Here is a 15,170-nt window from a genome sequence, read left to right as displayed (position 1 = left end):
GTTTAATGATAATTTAAATTTGATTAAATCAGATTTAATTGTTCTGTAGGTCCCAACACACCACTTAAAAGTGAAATGTGGCATTGGCTCAGAAAAAGTGAGGCATTCCTGTACCAAAATTCTAGCTCTCTAGCTCAGTGTCCCCAACCGATTCCATGGAGAGAGTTTTTTTCTGCTGCCTGCATCCAGTGGATGGGGCTTTGCTCATTTGTGTGATCCAATTTCTGGCACGCTATGGCCTGGTGCTGGTCCACGGACTGGGTGTTGGGGACCCCTGCTCTCTCACAAAAATTAGCTGATTATATATGACCCATCAAGTTCCTTCCTATTTCCAATAATAGGTTCCTTTCCTCTATACATTTTCGATCTATGGCAGTTCTTGTTAAAGGACATCAGGTAGCAAGTACCCTTATATAAAATATCTCAAAGTTGTATACAGTCCAATTCAGTAATTAAACCCAATAGTTTTTGAAGTTCTGTTCCGTTCTTCGTCCTAAGAATTTATTTTTGGAATGGTAGTTGTATTATGATTTTCATCCCTATATTATAATTTTCATTCCTATATAAAACATGCTTATTCTGGCAAAATGCAACAACAATGCTATTTTTAAAGCCTGGTCCATAACAAATTTTACTTGATAAGTAGGATTCTTACATTTCTTGAAAGGTTTCAAAGAAAGGAAAATCAATCATTAAAATATGTCACATCAACAATATGTATGTCTATAATTCCTTTGCCAGTCTTTAGGTTAACTATAAATTGTCAGGATTAGCTAAACTGACAGTGGATAATTAAGCTTAGAATATTGTACAATACCTAAGAAAAGATCTGAAACATTTCAGACCAGGGGTTCTCAACCCTCAGTCCATGAATCTGCATGCCAGAAACTGGGCTGCACAAACAAACAAAGCTGCATCCAGAGGATGCAGGCAGTACACAAAACCACATCCCCTCAGGTCTGTGAAAAAACCTCTCTTCACAGAACTGGTCCCTGATGCCCAAAAGGTTGGGGGGCCACTGGTTTATCTAATCAAGCATATTCAGATGCTTCTAGACAGTCAGTAATTAAAGCTGTGCTTCTTGAGTTTTAGTATATGGTATATACCAGTGATGGCGAACCTTTTAGAGACCGAGTGCTGAACTGCAACCCAAAACCCACTTATGCATCGTTGGGTGCCAGGTGGGTGTGGCCCATTGGGTGGGCATGGTTGTGGTGGTAACAGCAGACTGGGTGGGACTAAAAAGTTCAATCAATTCCAACTTTGCAAGATCTTTTTTTTCCCACGAGAAGTGGAAATTGACTGATTGATTGAACTTTTTTTTTTTTTGTACACGACGGTGGAAGCCTAAAGCAAAAAGGTTTTATAAAACCCAGTTGAAGGCCTAGGACTGGGCCGACGGCACGTGTGCCCACAGAGAGATCTCTGAGTGCCATAGGTTCGACACCTATGGCACTATATACAATCTATCTATTGTAGAATAAGTTTGGAAAGTTTTGGCTTCACTTCAACCTCCTGATCTTCAAAGGCCACAGGAAAGAGTTTAGTGATGCTACAAATAGGATATTTTTTGGTGTGGGAGGAATGCAGTTGGCTGCATGATGCCCACCCCTACATTGTAATTCATGTATTGTGTGAACTTAATAAATGTTTATTCAATTAACTGTATTTATACAGATCATGGATTAACACCGTGATCTTATACTCAGCACCATTCACTTTGTTAAAAAACTTGCTAAATTAATTTAAAGAAAAGTGTAGATACCCATAACAGTCATAACAAAAATATAATGTATAATTAAATAATTGTAATAATAAAAAGGGAATGGGTTTGGCGAATTACTAATAGAACAACTCTAATATTTAGCCATATTTTCTGAAAGTTTTCTTCTTTGCTCTTTTGTAAAATAAAATATTCAAATAGTGACAACACAATTGTTAAAATTGGGTGCAGATACTACTTCTAGTGATGTATATCTTTGTATATTAATTGATTCCAAATACAGGAATCAATATCTCAAAATAATATGTGATTTATTAACACAGCAATCAATCCACACTTACAGTAACAGTCTTGTTGATTTCAACCCTATATGTGACATTAGCAGAACAAGATCAAACCATATATGTTAATATTTCATATCCTGTGTGTCTCTCCAATTACAATCAAAATCAACCCTTATTAAACATTCCCTGAAGTGTCCAGTATACGCCTAATTTTAAATTGAGAAAACATTCTGATCTTAAAATGAGATGAATACCTTCAGTGCTTAATCAACTGAAAGACTGACATTTCCTCTACTCCATCTTAAGACTTTGACCAAACAATTGCCATTACTATGCTGGCATAGTACATTCAAACCTGTTATTCCAGAGGTGACATGTATGACTAATATACATTTTATCTATTTCTGTAAAAAAAAAATGATTGGAGCCAAGCCACAGTTAATTCCTCCAGTGAAACTCCAGATGCAGCAACAGCATCTGGAGTCTGGACTAACTAAACAATCTGTAAACCCTTGAATCAACTGCCAAGAAACACTCAGAAATAAATTAAAGTCATTTTTAATGCTACAAAAAAAGCAGCTTCATCAGAACAGAGTTGATCCAAAATTGCAGTATTTGAGAGATGCAATTTAGATGCTAATTTTAAGCTCAGATTAACCCTAGTATCCCTTCACCATTATTTTCCATATATGGCTTGAAGCTTTGAGTTCAGCTAATCACCATCATTCTTAAAGAGAATTTTCATTAGTTATCCTTTACTTTTTCCTCCTGCCCCAGACGTAGTCATAAACTAAAAGAGTCCTTTTTTCCCCCCTGTATGATTAAATCTTGGAAAGAAAAAGTTATCCCCAAAAGTCCAGGGAGAACTTTTGATGAAATTCAGAGTGGGATCTGGACTGCAGTCAGCCATGATAGGCACTGGGTTGCTAACTGCCACAACACTTTATTTTTAATACATCATATAAAGCTCCCTTTTTTTGAGCTGTGTAATCCTAAATTGTTTGATCTGACTGGCCAGATTCTAAGTAAATATGGTCTTGTTACTTGGAGACTGAATCTAGAACATGTGCATCACAAATATGGGCTTGTTCTCTTCAAAGGTTCCTACTCTAAACACAGGAATATTTCAGTTCTTAGAACATGGTCAATCTTCAAGTATAAATATGAGGTTTTCTTGGAGGGTGGGTGGGGGAGAAGAACCCTATATTCACAGAACTCTTATATAGAAACAGACGTTTAGTGAAAATTAGCTGTTTTAATATCCAGAACAGCATCCCCAATTTTTTTGATCAGCAAGTTTAGCTGAACTTAGACTCTTAATGGATCCTTCAGTTGACTGCTAATAAAATGGATCTATTTGCAATGGGATCACTCATGGCAAAAAAAGAGCATAGATGCATCTTGAAGACAAGCATGGAAAGTGACACCAAAATCAATATAGCAATTGAAAAAAGATGTGGACTGTTATTCTTATATAAAACTCATCTAATACTCTAGGGTTTCTTATATAAAACTCATCTAATACTCTATGGGCACCGTTGAGCTATATGTAAGTACTTTTTAGAAATATACAATTTCTAAAAGAGCCACCTCTATACTTCTGAAAAGAGAATGCTGAAATAATGCATGTCATATGATGTTAATTGTTATAGTTAGGATAAGCAACTTCTAAAAGATCAGAAGATAATATATGGAGAAAGATAATTTCCTAGGATTCGTTTAGACCTTTTGTCATTTGCTCAAGGGAGATCACATGAGAACTAAACATATGAAGGGTAGATCCTCAAATTGTCAAAAATCAGGCAACTCCCAAGGGTTTTATCTACTGCTTTATAAGGTTCAAGATTGGGAATGACTGAATTGGGTTCAGATAAGTAGCAATGGATTTAATTAAAAGCTCGGCTACATTTCTTCTATAGTTTGCATATTCTGAATCTTCTATACCAGTGGTGGAGAACCTATGGCACACATTCCAGAGGCGGCATTCAGAGCGCTCTCTGTGGGCACGTATGCCACGCCCCGGAGATGGCAACCATCCTTCTTCAACCAGCTGCCCACTAACTCGCTGAGGTCCCACATGGCTGGATGCATCCCAGCACCCATGCGCTCGCTGGCCTGTGTGCAGGGACTGATGGTGTCAGGCAGCAGCTGCCCCTGCCTTGCCTTGCCCTGTGACAATGGCATCCCCGCCCTGCCTCACCTTGCCTTGCCTCACCCCGCAGGACGAGCCTACTGCCTACCGCCCCATCTGCCAGAGACCCCCTGGATCTCCCCCAACCTGCCGGGCCCCCACAGGCATCCCTCTCCACGAGCGACATCGAAGTGATCATGCCCACCTGGCGATAAATAAGTGGGTTTTGGGTTGCAATTTGAGCACTTGGTCTCTAAAATGTTTCCTATCACTGTTCTATACTGTTAATGTATCGACTTTTATGTGATCTACTTGGTTTGAATCTTTCTTGTAATTAATCAGAGTTGCAAAAAAAAAGTTCTTATGACAAGTGTGCATATGTGTGCAGATGTATTTTCCATTTGTTGAAATCTGATCAACGGAATCATTTATTTCATAGAGGGGAGGAATTCTACCTCATCTCATATGAGGAAAGTCTGCCTATCTGCATGAGACAAACTAAGGGACTTGGGTAAAAAACACCCAGCTTTTCCCAGCTGTTGGGACTTTTAGTTCCAACATACTTAGAGGTGTCAATATGAACAAAGTTATTCTAACTCAGTGGTTCTCAACCTTTTTAATGCCGCGACCCCCAACCGGTCGTAAGTCGAGGACTACTCAACCGGTCGTAAGTCAAGGACTACTTAACTGGTGCAGCACCATTTACAGAATGAGACTTTTGGCGGACTCAGCAGGGCAGAGACAGCCTGGACAATTCCTATTGGCTTTTGAAAGCCAATAGAATTAGACTCTATTCAAGAGAGTCTATTCTATTGGCTTTCAAAAGCCAATAGAATAAAAGGGAGTAGCACAGCTAAGGAAAAGGGGAAAAAAATGGCGGACTGTTTTGTTTGGCAACCCCTGTAAAATGGTCGTTCAACTCCAAATGGGGTCCTGACCCACAGGTTGAGAACCACTGTTCTAACTCACTGTAAGGCACTTGTGAACATTCCGGAGCAAATACTTGCAGTTTTCTTCTGCTTTCAGAGGGATTAGTTGATTTAGTAATTATCCTAAGTCCCAGCAGATGATTGTATGTATGTATGTATGTATGTATGTGTGTGTGTGTGTATATATATATATGTATATATGTTTCTGAGGTTTTCGCGGGTATTTGTATGTAGGTCTTTGGTTGTTCGGGTTTTCTCCCGCGTAAAATTGGAAGTGTCTTGGCGACGTTTCGACGAAGTCCCATTCGTCATCTTCAGGCTGGTGCTTTCAGCTCAAAGCACGAAGCTGAAAGCACCAGCCTGAAGATGACGAATGGGACTTTGTCGAAACGTCGCCAAGACACTTCCAATTTTACGCATGGGAAAACCCCAACAACCAAAGACCTACGTGTGTGTATGTATGTATGTATGTATGTATGTATGAATGTATGAACAAGCGAGATGATACCTCCCGCCTACCAGCCATTTGGAAACCCGCCCTTATTGACAAACGACTCCCTAACACAAAAAATGATACCAGACCCACACTCACAAAAACCACACAGGAGGTCACCACCACACATCCACGCAAAAAACAAACCCAAAGCCACACCGATGACGAGGCACGACCACAAACCAGAAGCCAGACCACAGCTGAATCATTAGCCACTTTAAACCCCTCCAATCCATACATGAAGCAAACTGACACCCTCCATGAAGAGGAGACACAACCACGAACGAGAAGCCAAAAAATAGCAAGGCAGCCCAAAATCTTAAACCCCTCTGCAACTCAGACTAACCTGAGCACAAACAAACAGAACACTCCCCCAGCCAATCAGAGCACAGCCAAGCCCCTAACCATTCAGAACACACCTCCACCCAATCAGAACACAGCCAAGCTCCCACCCAATAAGTTCATACCCCCACTGGCAGTTAAAAGGAAGAAACAGCTAAGACCACACATTGCTGCTCAAAGCAAGAAGCTAAAAACACCAGCCTGAAGATGACGAATGTGACTTCGTCGAAACGTTGCCAAGACACTTCCAATTTTACGTGGGAGAAAACCCGAACAACCAAAGACCTACATACAAATACCCGCGAAAACCTCAGAAAACATATATATATATATATATATATATATATATATATATATATATATATGTAGGTCTTTGGTTGTTCGGGTTTTCTCCCGCATAAAATTGGAAGTGTCTTGGCGACATATATATATATATATATATATATATATATGTCCAGGAATATGACTCTCCAGCCAGATCCAACAGGATGGATAGACACCACTGAGGAGAGATGGTCCTGTAAATGGGTTGTTGTAAGGATTTTCAGAGTCCTTTCCCAAAGATCTGTAAAAACAAAAACAAAAAAAACCTAGCTTGGCAGCTTCCTGTCATTTGAATTGAACACATTTGGAAGAGAGAAGCATGTAAAAACTGTAATGGAAGCCCTAAAAAACTGTTAGAATATTCTTGAACAGGAAGAGTCATGTGGTAACTCAGTCAGCCAATGTGAAGAAAGTGCTACTGAGTCTGTGCAAAAAGAGTATTGAGTTAGGAGCTGGATTTCCAGTCTCAGGTCTGTCTCTGATCTGTCTCTGTAAGAAGTCTTCATTAAGCTATGTTGCTGTAAAGAAGAATGGTATTGTAAATATTTTTATATAAATATAAAGTTATTTGAATCAGCTAAATGCAGTCAACTGTGAGAGCTTCTGATTTATTTTTCACCAATAGAGAAATTAAAATTCTCTAACAGGTTATGGGCCCAGAGCTTAATAAGGACTGCATTGTAATTTAAAGCTGGAAGAAATTGCCTGTGTTTAGAAAGTATAAGAACAAGGCAGAATTAGCAGAATGGCTGCAATGGAATTTAAGGAAAGCCGTGTGCCTCGTTTAGGCCAGAAGAATTACATTGTATAGGCTGCAAAAATGGAATGTTTGCTGAAAGCTAAAGAGCTGTGGTATATTGTAGAAAATCCACCACAAGTGTTTGCAGCAGTTGATCAGAAAAGTCATGATAGAGCAATGGCTTATCTCATCTTGAATTTAGATGATGCACAATTTCTAAATGTTGCAAATTTAAAGACTGCAAAGGAGATATGGTTAAAATTGAGAGCTGTGCACGTGAATGTTTCTGCTTGCAACATAGTGCAATTGTCAAGAAAACTTTACAGAGCCTGTTTGCAACCAGGTGAATCTGTGGAACAGCATTTAAATAAAATACAAAGTTTATTTTTGGACTTAGAACAACGTGGGATTAAATTCCCTGAGTCCCAGAAGGTTTTATTGGTGTTGAACAGTTTAGATAAAACCTGGGACACAGTTTCTGCAATATTTGAGTGCAAAGAAGAGCAAGACTTAAATTTTAAGACTTTAAAGGCATGTTTGCTTAATGAAGAAGAAAAACGCCATTTTAGAAGCAGCCATGAGGAGGAGAAATTCCTGAGGAGGGGGTCCAGACTGCAAGTCTCCAGAGGAGAAGAAACAAGCAGATCAGACCCGGACCAAATTGCAACAAAGGAGAGATTTTGCAAGCAGAGAGCTGCTCAGCGGGAAAAGACATTTGTGGAGCGAGCACACATTTGCAAAGGAACTGTTTGCAGAGGAACTGTTTGCAGTAAAGGACATTTGTGCAACCAAAAAGGACTGCTTTGCAAAAGGAACATTTTGGTGTTGCAAAAGTTTGCTATAGCAACAACAGAGACAAGTGGCTAATAGATAGTGGGGCAAGTCAAACAATTGTTAATGACTCTGAATTATTTTGCAGGTTTGTTCCAATAGCCCAAGAAGCTGTGGCTTTGGCAAATGGCCAGGAAGCAAAAGTCATTGGAAAAGGCGATGTAAAAATTCCATATTTGGAATCAAAGTTTACCAATGTGCTTTGTGTACCTGAGATGGAACATAATTTGTTAAGTGTGTCTAATTTAGACAAACAAGGTTTTGAGGTCATTTTTGTAAATGGGAAATGTCTCATCAAAAGGAATGGGAATATTTGTGCAGAAGGCATAAAGGAAGATAATCTATATGTATTGCAGGGACAAAGGGTTCAATGTTCCCATATATTTAAGAATGTTACAGATCATGATTCATGTGTTCATCTTCTGCATAGAAGACTTGGTCATGCAAGCTTTAAAGTTTTGCAGCAAATGCAAGATTTTGCAGAAGGGCTAAATTTGAAGGGATGCAAAACATATTTGGACTGTGCAGTATGCAAAGCATCAAAGTCAAAGGCATTCCCAGTTAGTAAATGTAGCACAAGACAAAAAGAGTTCAAGAGCTGGTTCATGCAGATCTGGTGGGACCTATGCAAGCCAGTTTGGGAGGAGCAAAATATGCACTGGTAATTGTTGATGATTATAACAGGTATTCATTTTGCTACTTGCTTAGAGCAAAGATAGAGGTGCTACAATAATTCAAACAGTGGGTAAGTTTTGTAGAGAGAAGATACAGACAACAAGTGTGTCAGTTGCAAACTGACAGAGGTACTGAATTTATGTCAACTAAATTCCAACAATGGTTGGGGCAGTTGGGGATAAGACACAGACGTACAAATCCTTACACAGCAGCAGAGAATGGTGTAGCTGAAAGAAGGAATGGTGTTTTGCAAACAATGAAAGATTCATTATTGGAGGATTCTGGTTTGAGCAGGTCATATTGGGGAGAAGCCATATTGCCTACCAATTATATAGTTAACAGGCTGTGGAGTTCCTCCATTAATAATACTCCATATGCCATTCTATATGGGAGAAAGCCATCACTGGCACATTTGAGAATTTTTGGAAGTACTGCATGAGTACATATTCCGAAAGTAATCAGAAGAAAGGGACAGCAAAAGGCAAGAAAGCTCAGGTTTGTGGGCTATGAGCCAGGGTCAAAAGGATATCGCTTTAGCGATGGAAGTAAAAGAATTATAATTTCAAGGTCTGCTAATTTTGCAGAACAAAATTGGGACAGAATTAATGCAAATTCTGGGTATGTCTCACTTAATGACAGTGATCTGTTTAGTGACAATAACTCATCTAATGATAAAAAAATGATGATTGAAGATGTCCATGTTCAGGGAGGAGAGGCTGAACAAGACATGAAGCCAGAAAGACTTGAGACACAGGAGCATTTAATACTACGTAGGTCAGAGCGATGTAACAAAGGAATTCCGCCTGATAGATATTCTGCTAGCAAGGTAAAGGTTTGCAATGTGTGGTATGAGCCAAGAAGTTATAAAGAGGTGCTGGCATTACCAAAAGCTGAACAAGAAAGATGGAAGGAGGCCATGGATAAAGAGATGAAATCCATGGGAGACCATGAAGTATTTAAATCAGTGACTTTGCCACAGGGAACCAAAGCTGTGGATTGTAAGTGGGTATATAAGAAAAAGGTATTGCCAAATAATGATGTACAGTATAAGGCCAGGTTAGTGGCACAAGGTTTTTCATGATTAAAGAATGTATTAAGTCAATAGGTCTGATGTCTCTTCCTGTCATGAAGGGAGGAGTATTGGAATATTCATGAACAGGAAGAGTCATGTGGTAACTCAGTCAGCCAATGTGAAGAAAGTGCTACTGAGTCTGTGCAAAAAGAGTATTGAGTTAGGAGCTGGATTTCCAGTCTCAGGTCTGTCTCTGATCTGTCTCTGTAAGAAGTCTTCATTAAGCTATGTTGCTGTAAAGAAGAATGGTATTGTAAATATTTTTATATAAATATAAAGTTATTTGAATCAGCTAAATGCAGTCAACTGTGAGAGCTTCTGATTTATTTTTCACCAATAGAGAAATTAAAATTCTCTAACAAAAACTTATCATAATTTTAAATTCAAAGAACTTCATTCTTATCACCCCCCCCCCAAGACAGGAGGGAAATCAGAAAACTGAGCCATCGTCAATGTGTATAACAAAGCACCTTATAAACTTATCTCTGGAGATAAAAAAAGAATATCTCCATTTACCAAAAGTTTGCCTGAGAGACAGGAAGCTATTTTACAACAGAGGCTGTCTATGTTAACACAACTCTTGTAGATAGGCCAGGCAAAGTGATTCATCTTGGTTATGGTTTAGACTTAGCTTGGTTAGTTTATTATTCAGATTTTTTAATGCAAACTAATCCAAGGAAAATAAATGAAATTATATTTTATAAATGCAGGATCTGGGTGTCTTACCCAATGCTTTGGTTTATGAAAAAACTCTTGGAACTCTGACAGAAAAGGATTTTTTTTAAAAAAATCACGCTTTACCTGAAAATATTGCATGTAGATTAGATGGTATACCTGTCATTAGCTGGCTTATATTTAAATCAAAAGGATCTATTATTTATGCAGGGAGTACATTCTCTCCCTACATCTTTTAAAAGTTCAGGGTTTCCAAAGAACTCTGGACAAGGGAGCAGAGTAAAGATGAAATATGTATATAACCTAAAGATAAGTGTTTAGTTCTTCAAAGTAGTCCAGACAAGAAGCACAATCATGAGAACTAACCGTGTCTTTATTTTAAGGTTACAGTAATGGAATCTTTTAAAGCCCTTCATGGCATGGGCCCAGGTTGCTTGAGGGACTGTCTCACCCCACTTGGATTGACCCACTCCCGCTGGTTCTGTCAGCCTGCATATTCTGGCTAGCGGGATCCAGGAGGAGGGCCTGCTCTACTTTTGCTCCTGCCCTCTGGAACATCTTGCCCCTAATGTGAGGTTGGCCCCAATCCTCTTATCTTTTCATAAGGGCCTAAAGACCTGGCTCTGCCAGTTGGCTTAAGGCCCCAATGGGAAAACAGCACAGTGGAGGTAGTTGATTGAGTAACAACAGATCCCACCTCCCTCCATTCCACCTCTGCCTCCCCATGTGTCCTTGATTTTAATTTTTGGTTTTAATTTATTCATGTTTTAATGGAGATGCAATTTTTATGTCTGTAAGCCATCCAGAGTTGCGTTATGGTAAGATGGGGAATCAATAAATTTTATGAAATAAAATATAAAGTATTTCTCCCTTCTTTTCCTTTTACTCTCCAAAAAATAGAGGGGAACCCTTCTGTAACATGTCCCACATCCTTCTCCTTTGATGCACTGAGATACCTTTTATGTGCCGGTTGGTCAGTCTGTGCTCTTCCTTCTGTCTTCCAAAGTCATTCTCACATCCTGTTATAATAGGTTCTTCATTATTACATCTGGAATATGATTCCAAAAAAATTGTTGAAGACGGGTACTTTATTTGATACTTTTGGATGCACTATGAGACCTGTTCCCTCTAAACAGGTGACACCATGTCTGTGATATACAGTGAGGTGGCTGCTGATGAGCCAACTACCAACAGCTTCTGGATGGTAAGTAGCTGATAACAGGGATGGCTTGTCAGAAGGGGAGGAGATTCAATTTATATTTATGCAACATGTTTGACTCATTTACTGAGCTAACTACAACACCTTGACTCTTAAGATAACCAAATGGGTTGAGTTTGCATTGCATGCCAAACTACAAAACAAAAAACAAAACAATATGCTAATTGGGAAGGGAAGGGAAGGAAGGAAGGAAGGTCACCTGAGATACTTGCCATAGTTCTCAGATGCCAGGTTTACACGATGCTCCACCGGATCAGAATGTCTCTATCACATACCAGGCTTCCATTGGACCTAGTGGGGTGAGTGGAAACAACCAGGAAGAGGCAAATAACCCAACCATGGGTGACAAATTAGCACATCAGGGTTTTCTTTTAAATCTTCTATTTATTTTTTTGATTATTTATATCCTGCCTTTATTATTTTTACAAAAACTCAAGGCGATGAACATATCCAACATACTTCTTCCTCCTTTTCCCAACAACAACCCTGTGAGGTGAGTTGGGCGAGAGAGAGTGACTGGCTCAAAGTCATCTAGTTGGCTTTCAAGGCTAAGGGGAGATTGAACTCACAGTCTCCTGCTTTTCTAGCCTGGTGCCATAATCACTAGACTAGACTGGCTCCGAATTTCACCCAGAAGCAAACTGGAAACCTGTGTGGGTTCAGAGGAGAGGTGTAACATGGGCAGCCCAAAGTCCACCTGTAACACACTGCTGTATTCTGCAACTTCTGGACTGGCTACAAGGGAACCCCATATTAATTCCTTGGGATAAAATTCAGTGAAGTCAAGACTGCATGACATTGATGAAAGGGTAGCAAAAAGATAAATTGGGAGAGCTGAGGTGCTGAAGGTTTCTGATTTCCTAAAGGCATGAAGGCATGTCCAAGTTGTAGGCTGATTGTAGGCATGTCCAAGTTGAAAAAAAAATAGAAGAAAAAAAGTAACAGTCCCAAATTGTTGCGAAGAAAATCACATTAGGACATCAACAGTCAGCTGATTCAAGATTTCCCTTTCTCTTAATGTGGTTTTTTTTTTAATGATCACATCACTTGATCTTAAACTGAAAAAAAGAACTTGACTATAGCACTGCAACCTTTGGTATCAGAATTTTCTGTTATGTCTGGTTACATTCCACCCCCACCCTGAGTTTTTAAAAATAAATGATGACTTAAAAACAATGTTCCTTGAACTTCAAACCAGCTACTCATACTTTAGCCTACTGTGTTGAGTGAATCCAATTCATAATTTATGATTCTCTGTGTTGTGCAAATTCAGAGAACTGGGTTAATTGAGTACACTGTAATTTGGTAAATTATGGACTAGCATGTTGTGCAAAGACTTCCAGTTTTGAAAACACATTTATCCTATTACCCCATATTCTTCTAAAATAATTAAAAGACATAATACCTAAATTATGCTTGTTTTCCCAGAACATTTAATGATAGTGCTTGGGTTTCTCTGTCAAGAACCCCAAGAGATTGGTTTGATTCTGGTTGGAATTCACAGGAGGACCCCAGAGGAGGTGATTTGGAAGGAAAGGCATTCAATGGTAGGCATTTTGAAGGGGCATTCCTGCACCACCAGACTGAGACCACTCCCCATCCATTCTTCCCATCCCTTCTCCTGCAGCCCAGTCACTACCAGAGCACTGTCAAACGTCTGGATGATGGGTACCGTGTCTGTGACCAGATTGTAGCCTGTTTCCAGGAACGGGCAAAGATTGAACGTAGCTATGCTCTGATGATGGATGAATGGACTCGCAAGTGGAGGCCCCTGGTTGATGCAAGTGAGTGGTTTCGTCCTTTTTCTGTGGATGTTCCAAATTCTGGTCTGCTTTATATGCAGGTTTGAAAGAACTGGGGGTTGGGAAAAAGAACTTATAGAAACATATGTTCTAACTGTAAATTAGTATGCTTGCTATTTTCTTCACGATTAAGGCCAAAACTGTGCCACATCTATAATGTTTATTCTCAAGTTATTTACAACATAACTAGAGTGCATTGTAAATCCAACTCTGTTTCTTGTGTCTATGATGTATTGTCTCCAAGTTCTGAGTTATGCAGCTTTACCCTGAATTATTTCTGTAGGCAAAGCATCAGCCCACCACAAAAACAGAATACAATATAGGGAGTTAGGATGATTAATTATTATCCCACCAGCCTTTTCGGGTCTTTCCCCACTTATACCCAACTATTGCCCCAAAGAACCCTTGCAACATCTTTTTTCTACCATGATGCTGCCTTCAATTTGTCCTCAGTCCATGTGTGAAACCTATTATTCCTTGCTGTACTAATAGGTATTTTCCTTTTAGTCCAACATCATTCAAGGATAACCTCGAGGTATATAAAATCAGGTTTTGTCACCCATTACACAAAATGGTGATTGCAGTGAGTAGAAATGGTGGAAATAAGGGACAGCAAATGTTGTATAGTTTTCTAGAGATCACATGGATATAAAATGCTTCAGCTCAGCAACAGGAAAAGTTTCTTTTTCTCTATTTCAAGATCTTCTAAAGTTTGTTCTTGCCACAAACTTTTAGCTTGTTCTTTTTATTCCTAGAATATACTATGAAACCATTTCAAAAAAGGTTCCAGGAAAATTCTCCTTTCAACTTTCCTAGCTCTGCTGTATTTATTCTAAATGTTGATATAGCTAGTTATAATACTTTAATGCAGTGGTTCTCAACCTTTTTAATGCCGTGACCCCAACTGGTCATAAGTCCAGGACTACCCAACTGGTCATAAATCGAGGACTACCCAACCGATCATAAGTCGAGGACTTTCCCTGCCCGGGAGCACCACGCATGCGTGGTGCCTCCCCCTGCGCTGGCCGAGGCGTAGCCGGCAAGGGGCAGTGACAGCACAGGGCAACCACCGGCTGGGCCACCAGCTGGCCCAGCCCAAGGGAGGTAAGGCACCCGCCAGGCCCCACGTGCACCAGCAACCCTCCCTGCGCCCGCCGGCCTCCCACCTCCCACCCCTGGCCCTCTTTTACTTACATTTTTAGTAGTTGCTCAGCAGGAAGGGGTGGAAGCTTCCAGACAGCTCGCCTTCATTGTAGCACCATTTGCAGACTGGGGCTTTTGGCGGGCTCAGCAGGGCAGAGACAGCCTGGACAATTCCTATTGGCTTTTGAAAGCCAATAGAATTAGACTCTATTCAAGAGAGTCTATTCTATTGGCTTTCAAAAGCCAATAAAATAAAAGGGAGTAGCACAGCTAAGGAAAAGGGGAAAAAATGGCAGACTGCGATGTTTGGCGACCCCTGTGAAATGGTTGTTCGACCCAAAATGGGGTCGCGACCCACAGGCTGAGAACCGCTACTTTAATGCATTCTGTAGTCTAAAACTAGCACCAGTTGTAACTTCAAAAGATAGATAATAATTCCCATGATATGGGAGTGGGTGACTTTCCCCCCCCTTTGAAATGATGATTTCATCTTGATAAAGTGTATGGGAGGGTAAGTATTACTGACGAGATGGTAATATCTTTGCTCTGATACCTACAAAAGAAACCGGTTTTTCCATGGATAGTTGCTGTTGACAACCTATGCAAATGAAAAGCCGAATAAACTGTGCTTTCTAAAAGTTATCTAAGAAAATCTAGATCAGTGTTTCTCAACCTTGACAATTTTAAGGCATGTGGACTTCAACTCCCAGAATTCCACAGCCAGCAATGCTGAGAAACACTGATCTAGATGTTCTACCGATATATTCCAGAGATTTGCCCTGCAGCAT

At 39.8% G+C, this 15,170-nt stretch overlaps 1 protein-coding gene across 5 annotated transcripts in view; it reads left to right on the top strand.

The window, feature by feature from the left end:
* The window catches only part of LOC120304552 (protein kinase C and casein kinase substrate in neurons protein 2-like), a 71,339-nt gene that overhangs the window by 26,321 nt on the left and 29,848 nt on the right, over window positions 1-15,170 (top strand). For all 5 annotated transcript variants that reach the window (XR_005555748.1, XM_039335284.1, XM_039335283.1 and 2 more), the window contains 2 exons: window positions 11,355-11,422; window positions 13,065-13,221. Coding sequence is in view for 4 of the 5 variants with exons in the window: in XM_039335284.1 (XP_039191218.1) it covers window positions 11,355-11,422; window positions 13,065-13,221 (225 nt within the window). In the remaining variant the exon portion in view is untranslated. The remainder of the gene's footprint in view (window positions 1-11,354; window positions 11,423-13,064; window positions 13,222-15,170) is intronic.

The sequence above is a fragment of the Crotalus tigris genome, unplaced genomic scaffold (assembly GCF_016545835.1).
Source record: "Crotalus tigris isolate CLP2741 ecotype Arizona unplaced genomic scaffold, ASM1654583v1 scf7180000017639.5415321, whole genome shotgun sequence".
Lineage (NCBI taxonomy): Eukaryota > Metazoa > Chordata > Lepidosauria > Squamata > Viperidae > Crotalus > Crotalus tigris.
This window is presented reverse-complemented; position numbering and strand designations above follow the sequence as displayed.